Below are 19,229 nucleotides of genomic sequence, written 5' to 3'. Positions count from 1 at the left end.
CGTTGATTTAATGCAATAATCTACATTTTGGTCTTAAAAAATTTTGACTTTTTACCTTTCGTTTTTGTTAAAAGAAAGAAATAGGAATAAGAGGACGTGGAGTGATAGGGTCCGCTCATATTTACTTGACTGAAGCGAAGCTATGAATGAATGAATATTGAAGAGTTTGAAGAAAGAGAGAAAAATGGGAATGGCTATCGCCTTGGGCTTGAAGAGTTTGTTTAGTGTATTGGGATGCGTAATCACAGCTACTGTAATCTACACCATCATCACCGATGGCCTTCCTTTCCGCATCCAACTCCTCACTCCGTATGTCTCTCTCATTCACCCCATTTTCTCTCTGCTTTTTCAATTTTAAATTCTTAATTCACACTTTAAACTGCCAAAATATAAATTCAATTCTTCTTTCATACTTACTATGATAAAAGTTTAAGTGTTGGATAGTTACCAAGTAATATATAATTCTTTTTAGTACAGTAATATATAATTTGGTTCTCTTGAGTTAATAACCATTTTGGTCCTTTAATTGTTTCCCAACTATTAATATAGTCCCTAATTTTCAATTTTAACGAATTTGATAATCGAATTGTTTAAAATTTTATCAATTAAACCCTTCTAGGAACCAAAATGATGATTTTGACATTTTAAAATTTCGTCAATTTGGTCCATAAAAGAATTTAATTAACAAAATTTTAAAAGAATTTAATTAACAAAATTTTTAACAATTCGATAATCAAATTGGTTGAAATTAAAAACTAAAGACTACATTGACAATTGGAAAACAATTGAGCTCTTAAATAACTTTTTTCTTTGAAAATTTTTTATATAGATAAAATAATAAGAAAGTTTTGCAATTCGAATGGCAAGAATGATTTTTAAAATCAATATTCTTATTTTGTTGAGTACTATTGACTCTATTACAATATAATATGGTGGTGATAGATGTATGAGCGATTTAGGCTGAGCTCTTGTTAATATTTTTAATTTTACTGTTTATTGAGATTATTACTCCAAACTACACTAAAAATAATTGAATAATAGTTAGCTTATGGCCTTATAAATCCGATCTATTTTTTCTTATATTTTCAACGTGGGACTTAACATATTCAGATATTCACATAGATGATGCATTGCACTTAGTGAATGGTTGGGAAGTAAAAGCATATATCTTACGAGTTTATGAATTTGTTACAGGTGGATGGCTGCCACGTTGATTGATTTTTATATCAATATCTTTGCCATTGGGGTATGAAAAAACTCATCTTGTGTTGCTTTTTGTGGGTTACTATGTATATGACCTCATAATTTATGGATTCTTTTTTAACTTTGGCATTTCATTGCAATTGATAGTTTGCTACCTTAACTTTGGCCAATTGAATGATTGATATGATAACTGTTAACTCATATTTTGCATCCATATCAGGCTTGGGTTATCTACAAGGAATCAAACTGGATTAGTGCTGTTCTTTGGGTAGTTTTGCTAATATGCTTGGGAAGGTATGGTTTCATTGGTTTGTGAATTACAATACTCCCAATGATAACAAAATATCAGTTTTCTGGTTCTCAATCAGCTAGTATTACTAGCTATATGCCTCAAGACTTAACTTTGTTGTATGTTAACTCAATTTGGATATTACACTTCTCCCAAAAGTTGAATCTCCAACCCCAAGAGCCCCACATCTGGCCCGACAGAGCATATGAGAGGATTACACTTTTCCCAAAGGTTGAATCCCAACCCCAATGGCTCCCCACACTTTTGCCCGACAGAGCATGTGAGAGGGTGTAATCATAGTAACTTAGTTGCCCCTCACATGCTCACATTTTTGCCTGACAGAGCATGTGAGAGGGTGTGTAATCATAGATTCATAGTAACTCAGTGGTTTAGTAGACATGGCCAAATGCTGATGCGTACAAGGGATCTGTCCACTTTGGGCATAATCCCTACACTGCTGCTGTCGAGTTTCGAACCTTGGTTTCTTTTCCCAAATATTACCTATTGAACTAGTGAGCTAAGCTAAACCCGTGCGGGCAACTTTTAAGAATTCCTCTTTAACACATTTAATGTTTTAGATTTATGCATGCTCATTTATAAATTGTATGACCTTTTTATTCTACTCTTGACAGCATTACCACATGCGGCTATATTGTCTTGCAGTTCTTTAAACTCTCATCTAAAGAATCTATGCAGGATCCAGTTTTCTATGTTTTGTTACGTCAAGGGAAAATGTGAGTAAAAATCATTGGTTGTGGTATAATAATTTCCCTTTTCTTTTGCTAATTAAAAGAACAGAAAAAATGCATTTGTGCTTATGCAAACAATGGTGGTTTCCTCCATCTGTGGTATAATTATTTAACTTTTATTTACTTTCAGCATTTTCTTCCATTGTATATTACTGATTTGGTATTCTTCATATAGGAATAAACCAGAAAGACAGATAAAGTTGTGTGTTGCAGTTGCAAAAGTTGTGTTCATTGCTTTGGGCTGTCTAATGCTGGGAACACTGATTTACACAATTGTCACAGATGGGTCCCCATTTCGCAAAGAATTATATACACCGTCAGTTTTACCTTCTATCCCTCATTCTGCATCTTGTGCTTCGCTTCTTGAACATTGTATAAGGATTTGGAAATGTAGTGTGGTCTAGGGCGGAAATTATGGTATAATGGTAGCAACACAAGTTCTAGGGTCACCATTTTTTTCATTATGGAAGGATGAGATCCTTATTTTCATTCTTCTTCTCTGGTTACAATAACTTCCCATATAAGTAGGTATGCAGATGAGCAAAACAACTTCTATTCAGCTGAGCACTTGGTCAGTTGGTCTGCCCAACAATCCCCTAGCCACCTGGTGCTGGATTTATTAGCCCTTCACCGGCCTCCGCCCATCAATTTCCCCTCTCCCCCAGCACCTGTCACCTGTCATTCTTAACTGCACAGTTTACTACTTGTGACTTGGCTCTGATACGAGGTGTTAGGATCAAGCGCTTACCACTAGGCCAAAAGCTATCGCTCGTAGCGAAAGCGCAACTTTATTTCCTTATGTCGCCACATTTTTATAGAGACAAGGTGTTAGATTTGGCCCCTTCAGACCTCTACCTAACAATTTCTTACCTTTAGTCATCTGATGCTGGACTTGGCCCTTCACTGGCCTCTGCCCAACACTAACTAAGTCCTATCTTCTCAAAAAGATAGGCTTATTACTTATTAAGTGAGGTGGCAAGCATACATTAATCATCCTTGATATTTACCTTTGCATTTCTGATATGAAGGCATGCGCCATTGTTTAATGTCTATTAACATATCATATCTGTGCAGGTGGCTGTCAGCAACATTAATTGATTTCTACATCAATGTTGTCGCTCTCTCGGTATGTATAAAGCTTTAAGTACTCTCATTGTTAAGGTAGATAAATGCCTCAGTTTTACCTGAAAACAAAACATGAATATAATACCAAACTTAGGTATTAGCATGATCATTTTTACTATTGTTACCATTTTACTGCTTTTTCAGATCTGATACATAGTTTCTTTTATCTTAGAGTCCTAAACATAGTGTCTCCATGTTCTGCAGTACTGTATGAATGGCTATCATTCTGGCATTGTACTCTTCTAGCTCTTACAAGTTACAAGCGGCCACCTAAGTGCCTAACTTGACTGAGTTGGTGGTAAACTCAACTCAGTTAACTCGTTCAATTCGGTTGAGTTAGCTGAGTCAACTCGACCGACTCAGTCTAATTTTTTTCATTATATATATATATATATATATATATATATATATATATATATATATATATATAATATGACATACACCCACACATGTGCACTGTTTTTTTTTTTTAGTTAACCGTCTAGGCACTAGACGCTACTCTACTGCTCGACTAGTACGCAACCATGGTTACAAGTTAATACAATGCTTGCTAAGGGGAATATTGCAATTGTTGGTTTAATTTTTAAATTTTAGTTAGTGAGTTGCCTCTGTACCAGGTCTGGGTTGCATACAAAGAGACCAGTTGGATAAGGGCTTCTTGTTGGATACTTTTACTAATATGTTTGGGCAGGTATTATTCCCCTTGTTCTAGTATGTTATTCTCTATTTATTACTCCCGACTTCTGTCTCATTTTATGTGTCTAATTCGGTTATTAAGGTTTGACCGAGTTATTTACAATTCAAAATTTCGTAATTTTAAGTGCAGTATGAGTATATAGAATTTATTTACTTAAGAAATTACATTATAAGTACTATTAAACACAAAAAATGCAATTTATATCATGAACTAGGGTCAACATAGCATTATGGACCCTGGATCGAAACAACGAGCTACAGAATTCATACTCATAAGGCATAGAAGTTTTATAACATATGACACAAAAAATCACAACACAAGACATATACACATGTTATATATTTACTTATTTTTCATATTTGATTTAGGTACATAATTTATGCTCATAGGCATAGAATTTCACAATACAAGACACAAAAATTCATAACATGGCACAATTGCTAATTTGTTTTAGGTACAGAATTTACTCTTAAGGTTTAAAATTTTATAACACAAGACACAAAAACTCACAACATAAGACACATACACATAACACATGTACTAGGGTCTACAGTGCCCTGTAAATCCTAGTCCATGGTATAAGGATTGCACAAAAAAAAATTAAATTTAAAAATAAGAAGAAAATATTAAAGAAAATAAGAATGAATTGGTTTGACAATGAATATTGTACAAGTAAAATGAGACAGTGAGAGCATATCATACTATTGTGTTGCATGTATGATTTCAATGAAATATTTGAGCATTTGGCATCCCTCTCCCTATCCCATGTTCCAAAAATGAACTCCCGTGGTATATATTTTGTTGCGGAAGGAATTGCACTTTTTAATGCTAAAAGTAATCAAGGGTGTGTTTTGTTCAAACATAGGAATCGGAATTGAAATGAGAATCAAATACTTAGTAATTGAAATGGATTTTGGTAAAAGTATTTTGCATATATTTGGTAGTAGCGTGAATTGGAATGATTACGGATATTGATGTTTGGTTATGTATGATCTTATAATCGGAATAAAGGTTTTTTTTTAAAAATACAAAAATAACAAATCAAGTCAATTGATCTTAAGAGTGACAATGAAATGAGTAGGCAATGTAGTGAGAAAGTCGATAGAGTGAAGAAGCAACGAAATGAGGAGGGATAAAGCTAAATTAATGGGATGATATCTGATTTAAATTAGGTAATGAATTTTGTAATTATAAGAAGTAATCAAATCTTATACTTGTGTTTTCAAAAGTTGTCAACCAACCAATGTGTATTACTTTCCCTTTCAAAAAAAAAAAAAAAAAGTGTATTACTTTCATTTCCATTCCTTGCGTCTAACCCCATGAACCAAACACACCCTAAATAGTTATTTTTGTCCTTTGTTGTTTTGTATGTGCATCTATGGCCCTTTTTTTCTTATACTTGTCTTTTTTTCTTACTTTTTAGTCCTCTTACTCTTCCCATAAGAAGGGAACAAAAACACAACTTTGTTTGAAACATGAGAATCATATATGTAATATGTGCCTGCAAAATAATTACTAATTTACAACAAAAATCACTATACAACCATAATTTAAAAATTAAAATGTAATGGTTTTTTTGGGTGTGTTCCAAATACCCATTTTATTTGCTAATTTTACTTCACTGCTCCATATATGTTATATTTTGGATTTTCAACAGCGTTAGCACGTGTGCCTACATCGTCCTACAGCTATTTCAACTCTCTCCTCAAGATCCAGCCTATTATATCCTCTTCAACACTCACAACAGGCAAGTTGAGTTCTGAATCCTAAGTACAAATCCTTAGAAATCTTTTTTTGTTTGTTTGTTTGTTTGCAGTGGAGAGAAATTTATAACAAGATATATTCTTCTGTTGTCACTTGTGCTGCAAATGAAATTACACGTTTTCCTATCTTATTTTCAACACATTCTACTACTTGTTTATTAGTCATAGTATATCATGTATCATAATGCACATTGTACTATGTGTATGGAAATATGTATAGGAATATCTTACTTTTTGAAAAAATAAAAAACAATGTTGTATGGTACTCAAGCAGTAGATTGTGGGCAATTCTGCATGGTCGAAACAGCTAATGTGCAAGTTGCACCTAATGTGGTGAGCTCTTTTATGGACACCCAGCACTGATCCTTTAACTTAAGAGGCTGCTAAGTCATTGTGATTTGCTTTCCACCGTCCTCTTGGGAGGAGACTTTGGGGCTAAGAATTTTGCTTTTGTGAGTAATTTTAACAAATTACTACATGAAATTCATGGTGCAGTTAAGAGCATCCACAATAGAGGTTATTTGGGGGTTATTGTCACTCAAAAAAAACTTGAATGAAGTTATTTGGAGATGTGAGGTGGAGTTATTTCTCCTGCAAAGGGTGGCAGAATTGTGGGGCCACCATGTAAGAGATAACCTTTTACCATTTTTTTCTTTCTCCTGCTTTAGTTGTCAACTTTTCCCCCCTTTTTTTTTTTCATTTTTCATTTTTCTTTCTTCTCTTTGTTTATTCTCTTTTAATTTCTTGTAAGCTCATTAAAAATCGTGAATGATCTCATACTGATATTGATGCTCTCAATAACATATTTATTTGATTTGATAGTGACATCATCATGATTTATGTTTGTGTTTTCTACTTTATTTCTAGTAGAGGAAGGTTGAGAGTTTTGTTGTTGTTATGGTAGGGCAGAAGAAGGGTATGAAGGAACACTACAAGAAGACCACGTTTATGATTGCTAAAGAAAAGCTTTTGGTTTTGGACTGATTTGTTTTTAGAAAATGTTACCGTTAAAAATTTGTAATTAGACTACAGTTCAGCAAACACAAACATATCTTTGTCTAGAAATGTAAAATTCATAAAATGTTTTTTTTTTTCTTTTATTCAAAATGATGAAAATAGTATAATACGGAGTATTATTTACTCTCGTTCAAAAAATATTATCCTTGTTTTGATTGTACACATAGATTTAGAAAGTATATTTAATATTTAATACATTGTTTAAGTAATATATATATATATATATATATATATATATATATATATATATATATATATATATATAGAATTCAGTTCCCATGCGCTTCTACGGTTTTGCGGTTAAATATGAGCCATTGATCTTTCGTAAATCAACGTTCAGGATTAACAAAATTAAAAAAAAAAATGCAGTGGTAATTTGATAATTTTTGCATCTCGGTCAAATTTAAGGTGCGTTATTTTCCTTCTTAAGGTGCGTGATTTTGTGCTTAATATGAGTTGTTTTTGTGATGTGTGATTAAGGTGCGTTAGTTGTTGAAAACTTAAGTGTGTCGATCTAAAGTTTTACGACACTCGGGGATTTCATCTCCGTTTTATTCTTTTCATACACATCCACAAACTAAACTCCTATACACAAAAAACGTAGCATCAAAATGGCGTCGTTGCCGGAGAATGGTATACGGTAGTCTTTAAGTTTTTGTGTGAGTTAAGAATTCAAGCTTTAATACTTGGTCTAAGCTTCTTTTTTTTTTTTTGTGGCATTTTTACCTCTGATTCCTGTTGCTTTCTTATGCACGTTGTGAGCAACTACTTTTAGTTGCGAGAGACCGTTTCTTTTGTCTACTTGTAGGTTGATGCACACCCATTCCAAGGAAATTGAAGGATTAATCCCATTCAATCCGGATATCCAAAGAACTACAAGGATGAAGTCAAGAATCACCAACATTCAAGAAATAGGGAATAACATGGCATCCACAAGTGCTGTGAACCATGATGAGATTAATGAGAGGCCGACGCCAAGGTCTATACCACCCGTCCATGCCCGTGCGCAACCAAGGTTTGATGCCTTCGAGGAATCTCAAGGTCTCTGAGAGCATTTGAATGTGAATGAAAGTACGAATGATGAGACTCAAGGGCAAATGGAACAACCAATGAGGGAAGAGTATTTGGATGCCCAAGGAGAGGACCGGATGCACACCATAGCGGAGTACATGACTCCGGAGTTCTCGATGCACAACTTGATCTATATTCCACCCATCGAAGGGAACACTTTCAATATCCATCCGGCGGTTATCAACTTGGTACAAAATCATCCATTTAGTGGTTTACCCTCCGAAGATCCCCACACACACATGAGGTTTGTGAGATCATGTAGCATGTTCCGACCTAATGTAGTGTCGGAGGATGTAATAAGGCTTACCTTGTTCCCGTTCTCCATTATTGGTGAGGCGACAACATGGCTTGATTCTCAAGACAATGGACACTTCCGCTCATGGGCACAACTTCATAGAGAATTCATGAATGAATTCTTTCCCCTTACTAAGACAATGAAGGTCCGTATAGAGATGAAAGTCTATACTTGTAACACCCCAGATTTTCAGGACATTTAAAACTTATAAAATAAAGGTGAAATCTCATTAATTCAAAACGTAACATAAAGAGTACGGGGTGCTATGCCACACCTGAGCTAGAGAACTCAGGTGCACAGGCCAACTAACTAATATCCTTAATAAAGTAAATGCATAACATGGCACGCAGGCCAAAAGGGAAACTATCTACTTCTACGTTCCAAGATCTAGCGCGCTCCAGTGACTTATTCTTCTGTGCCTGAAAGCCAAATATATCTGTTCAGCGAGAGATGCTGGTAACCCACTCCAACGCGTTGAAATACAATACATATATATATATATATATATATATATATATATATATATATATATATATATATATATATATATATATATATATATATATACGAAAAGTCATTTCGAAGCATGAAGGTATATCCTAAGAGACTCTAGCTTTCAAATCAGAGGACCGACTCGACAAATAGGGGTACACACAATCTACAGTCATAACCAAGTATATACGATTCTCGACATAGGGCACAGTTGTAGATAAACACAACCAATAATCACAATTAAACATGTATAGTTTACTAGCAAGAATCCTATGGTCACGTTTCCATAACAGTCACAACATCAATCCTTCTTATCTCATCATATAGCACACTTTGTTGGCGCCACAGGACCAATCGCATGCCCATACATGAGGGTCAGCGCATATAGCTCTGACACGGCCCCGCAGCACCCTGCCCCGTCTCACAATACGGAGGGGTCAATCGCAACTGACCGATGAACCGCAGCTCTATATAATATTTATATACCTGACCAGTCTTTACCAGCCTGGTTAACAGTTGGGATGGTTCTCAACCCATTCAACTGCCCGTATAGTGGACCTTTGTCCTATATAATATTTATATACCTGACCGGTTTCTACCAGCCTGGTTAACAGTTGGGATGGTTCTCAACCCATTCAACTGCCCGTATAGTGGACCTTAGTCCTATATAATATTTATATACCTGACCGGTCTTTACCAGCCTGGTTAACAGCCGGTATGGTTCCCAGCCCATCCGACTGCCCGTATAGCCCGATTGATCTCAACCAAATCGGGGTAACATGCACACATAACACATAGCAAGTACATGCAACCCACATTAACACATTGGGAAGGGGGAGAAAACGTATAACAAAACCTATGCGTGATCCTTCACATACTAAGAATATTCCTAAGGGGTTCATACTTCTTTCACCTAGGTCAACGGGATACCAATTCATCTAGCATGCAATATATAAGACTCATACGACCTACGAACGGTACCCGAAAATCAAACTAGACATAGGCACGATAGACGGAGTCCGTTTGGACACCACGGGGGTCGGGGGAACATCAAACGGGGAAGTCGGGATTCCGAAGTGGGGTACAAACCAGCGGGTAGCCGGTGGGTGAGGGGTCACCCGCCGGCGTTTTACTATTCCGGGCAGCGGGTGCCCGGCGGGCAGTTGCCCGCCCGCCGTCTGCCCGCTGTCGGCGTTGCTCGACTAGGCCGCGAGTAGGTGGCGGGTCCCCTACCCCCCACTGACTCTTTTTCACCAAAAACGCCCCAGGAACCTTTGTGGAACCCGAAACCATGCTTAGACACTTTCAAACGCAATTGATAGCACACGTAGACAACTAATGGATCAAAATCAAGAAACATACGGCACATAACCTATCATGCTTTTCTAAACATAATCAACACCCAATCATGCGAATTCCCACCCAATATACTAAGAATAATACCATACGAATTCCACGATATAACCTATGGTTCTAATCATTTTTAAATCAACAAGAACACAATTCACCTTCCAAAATCAAGATTCGGTAGGAATATCATATAACTATCATGAACCTCATATAATCATTAAGAACATCAAGAACACCATATAATTATCAAGAACGTCATATAATCATCAAGAACACCATAATTATCAAGAACCTCTCCTTATCAAAATCACCCATGGAATCATCCCACCAATCATCAATAATAATATCACCAATAATCAATACACAATAATATGGGGAAATCCTAAGAGGGGAATCATAGCTATGAAAATAGGTTTTGTTGAGACATGGGTTACCTCTTAGCCTTAATTAATTCCTTGGCTATGAAGGGTCTTTCTTTAAGCTTTCTTGCTTTCTTGATTTCTTCTAAGGGAATTCTTGGAGCTCTTTGGGTGGTGAGAGATTATTGTGGTGGGGGTTCTAGGTGTCTTCTTATGTTCCCTATTTATATATTTAAGAGTCTTACTTAGGGCCTAATTACCATAGGTTTGCTAACTCTATTCTTTTTAGGACTAAGGATTGGGTTTAGAGATGAAGGCCCACGGACTATGGTGGGCCTTTATCCTAATTAATTTCTGTAATTTAATTCTTTCTTTTGGGTTATTGATTAAATGATTTAATTGATTTTAGGGATCGTAACACGGGGTGTTACAATACTACCGCTACAGACAACAAGTAAGAGCTTTCAATTCGATCAGAGAGTTATATCTGAGAGTGATAAATAATTTCTTCCTTATTCTTATTCAATACCCAACCCTTAAACCAGGTATATTATGTTTATCATTGTGAAATGCGCCCTTACTACTTACACTTCACACTAACAAAATCTTCAATTGAAATCAAGCTCCTCAAGGATAAAAACCCTCGGGGGTAACCGGCGCTACGACCCCGCAAGGCACTACTGTAGCACTCATTGGCCCTAGATTTATGTCTCACCTATCAGAGCTTTCATTCCAGATCAGATGAAGATTACATGTTTGTGTTATATACGCAATTATATGTTGCTGGTTCGATAAGGCTCCAAGTAGTATTCCCTCTCAAACAAGGATCAACAGAGTCTTTAGGGGAAGCGTGGCGGAGATCAAGACGTTGAAAAGGTAATGCCCCCCCCCCCACCCCCCCCCCTCCCCGCGTGTTGAGCATAATATATATATATACACACACACACACATAAATGTGCAATCCAACTATCAGCTTAGGCTTTTAGTTGAGATGGAGCACATGCTTCAATTTGGTATCAGAGTCATGTCAAAGGTCGTGCGTTCGAATCGAGCATATAATATATATACACGGGACAAGATTCTTCATCCCATGGGGTATTTGTATAATCTTCACTGGTAGATGCCGGAATGATGGGGTATTTGTATCATCGCTCTGCTCTAATACATTCTTTTGGTACAATAGAAGGGATTCTAAAGCCGAAAGGGCAAAGAGTCAGTCATGCATGACCCTTGCGTTGTATTGCAACGTGTGTGGAGGACCGCATGACACCGTGAAGTGCACTTCTCCTAATGCCTTGAGAATGTTGACGTCATAGCTTATGTGCAAGGACAAAGGGGAAACCCGTATGAGAACAATGATACTGGTAATTATGGATGGAAACAAGGGGGCTATGCTCAAGGGAGGCCCAAGCGATGCAAGGTGGTAAACCCACCTATGGATCTAATAGAGAGAATGGCCAAATCACCTACGACCCACATTATGGAGGAAGCAACAATGCTCTCTATAAACCACCTCATGCCTCCCAATAATGTAATACTAATAAGAGTAAATTTACAAATTACAAGTACTAAGTAGAAAGAGAAAGTTTTGGGTCTATTTAGTATTTACTAACAGGAAACTGTTTTCTATTTTATGTTCTCTATTTTCAGTTTTCAGTTTTTCAGTTTTGAAAACTTATTTACCAGTACTTGTTTTCTATTCTCTGTTTTCAATTTTTCAGTTTTGAAAACTTGATTACTAGTGATTATTTTCGAAATTCATTCTCCACTTACTACATTAATTATGTACTATACACACACACACACACACACACACACACACACACACACACTCATTAATTGCAATAATTTAAAATAAGTTCTTTCGTGACAAAATGTTATTACAAAATATTACAAATAAAATTGAGTACATCACCAATGATTATAATTTGCCCAGATTGCATTCACAATGTCCTCACACAGTTGTAGCATTTGATGTTGTTGAGTCATATCCCGATATATATACGGGTTGACACAATAACCACACAAACACAATAATGCTAAATACGGACTCGACATGTTAAAATTAGCGGGTTGAAATTCTTAACACAAACACGATTTGTAAACAGGTTGACACGATAGACATATTTTGTTAACAGATTTCGTGTCTGTGTCGACACGATATGATACGAAACCTGCTTAAACACGCTAAACATATTAATATATTTATAAAAAAAAAAAAAAAAAACTAAAATTTGAAGTTAAGTTATATTATATTAACATAATAAGTGTGAATGAAGGTTATACATTTCATTTATGTCAGTTTTTTCCGTTAAGTTTTTTTATACATTATGCTATAAAGGTTGTATGTACTTTATAATATTTTGGACAAATATACCCCTACCGTTATAACTTCCTTATCTTTTCCACTATTGTTACTATGTACATGCATCCACCATATATTTTCTTATCTTCTTCAATAATAATTATTTATACATTATATTATTATTCTTACAAAAAAAAGCTGAACCCCAACCCTAAGGGGCCCCCACACCCCGGCCCGACAGAGCAGTGGGAGGTTGTTACATTATATTATTATGTTTTTAGAATTTGGAGTTATTTTATACAATATAAATATCAAATGTATAAATAATAATAATAATAATAATAATAATAATAATAATAATAATAATAATAATAATAATAATAATAATGTAAACATTTTTATACATTTGATATTTATATCGTATAAATTATTATTTATAATAATTTAAATATAAAAAATCTTAATATAAAATAATAATGTTGGGCACCTAATTTTTGCGCATCGCGCATAAGAAAATACTAGTAAATAAATAAAACCTACCATTCAATCCATCAAACAAACTAAAAAAAATATTTAATTCAATTAACATATTATGTGTGTGTAAGTAAATTGAATACACATAATTTGTTACTTGCAAACACATAATATGTTAACTACATGTACCTAATATATTAATTATAGACACATAATGTAATAAATTATAATTTTTTTTTTGAAAGCCAATAATAAATTATAAATTAATTTTCTATTAAGTTATTTTATTTTATTGGAATACAAATTGTGCAAACTTATACAAATAACAAATATTTTATCATAATTTGTTTTTAATGTTGTGTATTTTAAAATATGTTATGAAATAGATTAAAGATGGAATGTTTCAATATTACTTCATATTATCTATTTGTTTTAATCATATTCATTCATTAGATATTTTTAATTGAAAAATACTTTCCATTTATATTATATAATAATGGTTCTTAGCGGGTTATAAACGGGTTTGTGTAAACAAGTTAACACGGTTATACGATTTAAATAGTTCTTAATATGTTTAAGTTCTTAATAGCTTTAACGAGTTGACCCACACGAAAGATAACGAGTCATTAATGAGTCAACCTATTAATGATCGAGAACGTCAATGATAACACTAATCCGGTTATTTTTGTGTTTGATTTCGTGTTAATAATGGCCAGGTGTACTATATACTCAAAAAAATTATTTAAAAAAGAAATCAATACCTATAAAGTTTTTTTTTTTTTTTGAAATAATAAAATGTATTACAAGTTATACTAATGAATTAATTAAAAAATATTTAGAACACAATTAATGAATATTTCCACTAGAATAAGTAAACATAATACATCAAAAAACTAGGAAAAGTTGGTTATAATTATGACACAAAATTAGGAAAAAGTTAGTTATACTTATCACAAAAATAGGCAAATGAAATTAAACTCAAGAGGAAAAAATATTTAATGACATTTTAAAAGAATTTCAAAACTAGTGTCCTATGGGTCAAAACAAAATTATCTTTGAAAATAAGGGGCTCTAGATCCAATTTTACCGCTTTAATACGTCGTCGTTTGTTTTGTCATTTTAACCTCAAATGAAACCATACTAGGTCAGAAAGGGCAAAGGAAAGTGTTTCAGCTCCGACGCAGAGAGTGATAGACGACGATCCTAAGCAGCTTTCGTTCTTTCGCAATGGCTTTCGCTTCTCGATTCCTTTCCAGATCTAGCCGTCAGGTTATTCTTCATCTTTATCCTCTTTTTCTGTTCTCGGAAACTGTGATCCATCTTTAGATTAGATGCGATTAATGTTTGAATTCTCCTATTTGACTGATTTTGTTTTTTTTTTTTTTTCTTTTCGTGTTCCTCATCGGCGTGTGTTTTTAATTAGAATTTCGATTTCTCCACTTGGATTGGCTCCGGTTCGGTTACTTGACCTTGAGGGGTTTGTGAATTGGAGTTGTGTATTTCTAACCGTGGTATTGGAATACGATTTATTAATTGGTATAATGAATTAGGTTTAGGTGTGATTGGATTTTTTTATTTGAGTGGTTTCGTTTTGATTTTGTGGGGCGAGGGTTAGAGAGTGCGAGCTCTAATGCTGCGAGCCGAGAGAATCAGAAACCAGGAAATATTGATTTGAGGATTTGATGAAAGGTGCATTTTTTTGTTTTCAAGCAAATTTTGCCCATCCATCGCAAGACTCATAATGGAATTCTTTTATTAGAAATCTTCCTCATGAGAAGCTCTTGGTTGAAAATCAAAATTTCTTTCACAATCTTGTGTTTGTGACCTTAATACTGCTACATGTTTTCGATGCTGGTATAGTGGTGGGAGATGTTTGTTTAAATTTTGGCATTTTGTTTTGTTGGGATACCTCACTAGTTGAGCTTATTTTCCCCACAAAGATGATTTTTAGCTGAAATGGGAAGGGTGTTTATGCTCACAATTTTGCTTGATTGACATTATTTGAATAAAGTATTTTTGCTAAGAAACATGGTATTTCTTTTCTTCTATACATGAGGCCTGCTGGGCTCATAAAATTTGTGTTTTTTTATAAGTGTCCTTGTGCTGTGTGTTATGTGGACAATTTGAATAAAAAAGTGTTCTTTTAAGTAATTTCATGGACAGACAGATTCTATTTGCGGAGGTTTTATCTGTTATGCACCATATCCTCAATGGTGACCAAGCTAACATTTGTTGACAATGCAATCATTTATTCATTTGGGATATGCATGACAAACATTATTACAATTTTTTGTATAAACATTACATCATTTTGCCCATTGATTGATTCTTTTGAATGTGGTGAATAAATATCTTTCTACTTCTTCAGTTATGTAGTAGCCAGATCATCACGCGGCCAGATAGTGCCATTCCAATTCGTTCCTTTGCCAAAGGAGCTGGTGCTCCAGCAGCACTTAAGGGCGACGGTAAGTTGAACTATGGAGATCATTAGTAGATTCTTTATTATTGTTGTTGTTTTTAATTTTTTATACTCCTCACTAATAGATATTGTGCTAGTTTTAAAGCCTTGCAAATTTTGATGGCTACCAATGTTGTTGATGCAGAAGGGTGTCATAGTAAAACTTTTGTTCTATAAACTAAAGCAAAGAATAATAACATTCATGCAAGTATGAAAATTATGCTTATTAATTAAAATTATTTTGAAATTGAATGGAATGGCTTCTGTTTTGGTGGTTGGTTCATATTCTTGTAGCATCTACTATATTATCTGCTCCCTTACGAAAGGATTGATGGAGTCATTGTTTCTATCTATCTCCCTTTACAAAATTCCTTTTCCAGTTGATTGTCTAGGGGACTATTTAATATGTTCTGCAATTCTTTACCAGCTGATTTACCTCCTTTAATTAAATGCTTGTCTCTTACAATTATAATTGCCATGACTAATTTTCTTGTGTCCATCTGAAGAAATGTTGAAGAATGTCTTTCTTGAGGTCAAGAAGAAATTTGAGACTGCAATTGGGGTCCTCCGAAAGGAGAAGATCACCATAGATCCTGAAGACACTGCTGCTGTGACTCAATATGCCAAAGTCATGAAGACTGTAAGGGAAAAGTAAGATCTCTAATCAATTTATGAGTCTTCATTTTTATCCTTTTGCTTTCTAATATTGGTAGTTGCTTGTAAGGTACTGTAGCTAGCAAATTGTATGGGTGATGGTACAGTTTTTATCTATGATTCTGTGCCAATAATTTGTTTTGTCGGAGCAAGTTTGATGAACATTCTGATACTAAAGTTTTCATTCTCTTTTTTTGAAGTTTTCCTGGAACTGTAAATTCTCTACCTAGTTAGGGCATTATGTTACTCTGAATGTTTTGAAAGTGCTATTGATCCCTATGATGTCAGTAATACAAGTTAAGTTACAAGCATGCTTTACTATCTCCTATGGTATTTGAGTCATTAATTTGAATGCTGTTGTTGATGAACATGATTTGTATGCTTTCAACATTCTGCATTTTGTGCAACACCATTACTTATTTGCTGTGATTCGATGTGTGATATATCTAGCCGAAGTTACTTTGTTTTTGCTATTGTACCTTAGAAGGGAGAAACCTCCTTCGTTGGTTTTAATTTTTGATAGAATCGGTCTGTCAAAGTGTGTTTTCTCCTAATTTTATATTATGTTATGTCTGTTACTGGCCATTGGATTCATTTGAATTATGTTGTCTTCCAATATCTGCAGGGCAAATCTCCAATCAGAGTCTGAAAAGATCAAAGAAGCTATTGATACACAAACAAATGAGATTCCAGATGCTCGGACTTATCTGTTGACACTGAAAGAGATAAGGATTAAGTATGCTTATTTATGTGCTTTTTGGTTAATCTCTCATGTCCCAATTATCTTGTCTCTATGGATTTTGGCTCTCAATGTTTTAGGAAAATTATTGTTTTATGGGTATTAAATGAAAAACCTAAAGTATTCGTTACTTTGAAAGTGGGCCATTGATTTCTTTTCACTTTGAAGTAATAGACAAAGTATAAATCTGCATCTTTTCCTCATTGAGTTGATACTACCTTCACATGGCCTTTGGGTTGCTTAAAGAAATAAAATGATGTTTTGTACTTTTAAGAAATACATACTTGCCAATGACCTTATGGTCTAGTGGCACGAAGTGGCTTTCCCAATTGGGAGGTCATGGGTTCAACCCCAGTGGGGGCGGTATTGACTCTTTGTGCTTCTTAGGTTGAGAAAGTAGCTGTGTGCAAATACTATCTTGTAACAGAGTCAGTAGTACTCAAAAAAAAAAAAAAAAAAGTGACATTTTTAGCTACTCACAGCTATCTTTTATTTTGTTCAGTCACTCTGTTTCTCTTTCTGCAGTCTGTAAGCCCAGTTACTCCTAGACCATGTCTCTGTGTGGATGCTAACAGCATATTTCTTTTTGGCAGGAGTGGCCTTCCTGATGAGCATGGCATTGAGGAAAAGATGATGAATGCTTTGGATAAGGTAGAGAAAGAACTCAAGAAGCCACTACTGAGGAATGACAAAAAGGGAATCGCACTCCTCACAGCAGAGTTCGATAAGATCAACCAGAAGTGAGCTTCGCTATAACCTGATAATTTCTCTTTTCTTCGAAATTGCTAAATTGCTCACTGTCCAATCAGTGAAAAAACACTAAGAAATTCATCTGATTTGTCTTCATAATAGCAATTTTAATTATTATCTTGGTTGGAAGGTAGTTGACCTTCATCTTTCTTTTTCTTGTCACCATCATCTAGAATTGGCATCAGCCGAGAAAACCTGCCCAAGTATGAAGAACAATTGGAAATGAAGGTTGCTAAAGCTCAATTAGAAGAATTGAAAAAGGATGCCCTTGAGGCAATGGAAACTCAGAAGAAGAGGTATTTGATAAGCCCATGGCTGTCATCTTCATCTTCCACACCCCCCCCCCCCCCCCCCCCCCCCCTCTCTCTCTCTCTTTTTTGGTTACAATCAACTGAGATTCATTTCTTTAGTCTTTCTCCATTAAATTTCCATGAGAACACCTTTGCTTTCTTTTATATTACAAAAATAAATAAAAAAATTCTTAAGCATTTTCTTATTTGCAGGGAGGAGTTCAATGATGAGGAAATGCCTGAAGTGAAGTCTTTGGACATTAGAAACTTTCTCTAAGAACATTTGGTGGAAGACTTTTTCTTTGTGCTTTTCTTTCACCTTGGCATAATGAGTTCACAAGTGACCTCTGCTACATTTGAAACAATACCATCCTGCTGATATGTTTTCAGGCGCTGGATTTTTTTTTATTTTTTTAAAATAAAAGTAATGACCAGGGAATTAAATGCTATATGTGTTTTAGTCCAGAGAAGAGAATATGCTTATATGCTGCCTGCATTTGGTCAGTGGTTTTGTAATTGAAATGCAATTTAACCTTTTGATGCTACGAAATTTCAATCAATTATGGTGTGTCAGATAGGGAAACTTGTCATTCAGAATTCTGTTTTGTGTACATGATGTGAATGCTGGGATTGTTAACAGCACAAGATATCTGGTTTCATTTGGGCTCTTCCAATTTGCCCTTTTGTTTGTTGTATGGTATCAGAATGCAGGTGGTCAAAAGTGGATTAACTAATTCTCCATTTAAATGCGACAGATGATATGCTAAAATGTAACGGACTAATAACTATTTTGTAGATTTTATGCTTCCTGCTCTCGAGTTGTTTTTTCACCATAGAATTTAGACTAGACCAGAAAAGCATATGCATTTCTATATACAGTGCAAGTTTTGTTAAATAAAAAAAATGATTTGCATACTGACTTGTGTAGGGATGACTACGGTTCAAATCATAGCAATTAAATTAAAACTAGAACCAGACACTGTAGCAACCAAATTGAAACCAGAACAATAGGGGCAGTTTTGGTTTATTATATTCCAGATCCGTGAACCGGCAGTTTGGAATTATCGGTTATATTTACACTATTCATGAACTGACATCATTTTAATCAGATGAAATTAGTTTTGCAAAATTGTACACATGATAATTTAC

The 19,229-nt window shown here is 34.7% G+C and overlaps 2 protein-coding genes across 4 annotated transcripts; both read left to right on the top strand.

Moving 5' to 3' along the window:
- Nucleotides 1-137: 137 nt before the first annotated feature.
- On the top strand, nucleotides 138-6,917 carry LOC109151045. 3 transcript variants are annotated; one of them, XM_019298947.1, is made up of 9 exons: nucleotides 138-309; nucleotides 1,195-1,246; nucleotides 1,424-1,497; nucleotides 2,125-2,226; nucleotides 2,417-2,557; nucleotides 3,316-3,367; nucleotides 3,984-4,057; nucleotides 5,721-5,799; nucleotides 6,729-6,917. In XM_019298947.1, exons 1-9 carry the CDS (start codon nucleotides 185-187, stop codon nucleotides 6,783-6,785), a joined length of 756 nt encoding a protein of 251 aa, XP_019154492.1. In that variant the 5' UTR covers nucleotides 138-184; the 3' UTR covers nucleotides 6,786-6,917. The 3 variants fall into 3 exon arrangements, with proteins under 3 accessions (XP_019154492.1, XP_019154491.1, XP_019154493.1); XM_019298946.1 differs by having other exon boundaries at nucleotides 5,721-5,800; nucleotides 6,721-6,917; XM_019298948.1 differs by lacking the exon at nucleotides 6,729-6,917 and adding an exon at nucleotides 5,994-6,299 and having other exon boundaries at nucleotides 5,721-5,844.
- Nucleotides 6,918-14,327: 7,410 nt separating this feature from the next.
- On the top strand, nucleotides 14,328-18,691 carry LOC109151397 (probable ATP synthase 24 kDa subunit, mitochondrial). Its single transcript, XM_019299412.1, has 7 exons — nucleotides 14,328-14,458; nucleotides 15,558-15,654; nucleotides 16,154-16,298; nucleotides 16,927-17,037; nucleotides 17,634-17,780; nucleotides 17,964-18,086; nucleotides 18,294-18,691. Exons 1-7 carry the CDS (start codon nucleotides 14,417-14,419, stop codon nucleotides 18,355-18,357), a joined length of 729 nt encoding a protein of 242 aa, XP_019154957.1. The 5' UTR covers nucleotides 14,328-14,416; the 3' UTR covers nucleotides 18,358-18,691.
- The last annotated feature ends 538 nt before the right edge of the window (nucleotides 18,692-19,229 follow it).

This window comes from Ipomoea nil, unplaced genomic scaffold (genome assembly GCF_001879475.1).
Source record: "Ipomoea nil cultivar Tokyo-kokei standard unplaced genomic scaffold, Asagao_1.1 scaffold2283, whole genome shotgun sequence".
Classification (NCBI taxonomy): Eukaryota; Viridiplantae; Streptophyta; class Magnoliopsida; order Solanales; family Convolvulaceae; genus Ipomoea; species Ipomoea nil.
This window is presented reverse-complemented; position numbering and strand designations above follow the sequence as displayed.

Coding starts and splice junctions, on each gene's coding strand:
- LOC109151045 (XM_019298946.1), top strand. CDS start 185: ATGGGAATGGCTATCGCCTTGGGCTTGAAGAGTTTGTTTAGTGTATTG. Junction 1,498..2,124: donor TTGCTAATATGCTTGGGAAG/GTATGGTTTCAT, acceptor TACTCTTGACAG/CATTACCACATGCGGCTATA. Junction 3,368..3,983: donor TCAATGTTGTCGCTCTCTCG/GTATGTATAAAG, acceptor CCTCTGTACCAG/GTCTGGGTTGCATACAAAGA.
- LOC109151397 (XM_019299412.1), top strand. CDS start 14,417: ATGGCTTTCGCTTCTCGATTCCTTTCCAGATCTAGCCGTCAG. Junction 16,299..16,926: donor ATGAAGACTGTAAGGGAAAA/GTAAGATCTCTA, acceptor CAATATCTGCAG/GGCAAATCTCCAATCAGAGT. Junction 17,781..17,963: donor TTCGATAAGATCAACCAGAA/GTGAGCTTCGCT, acceptor ACCATCATCTAG/AATTGGCATCAGCCGAGAAA.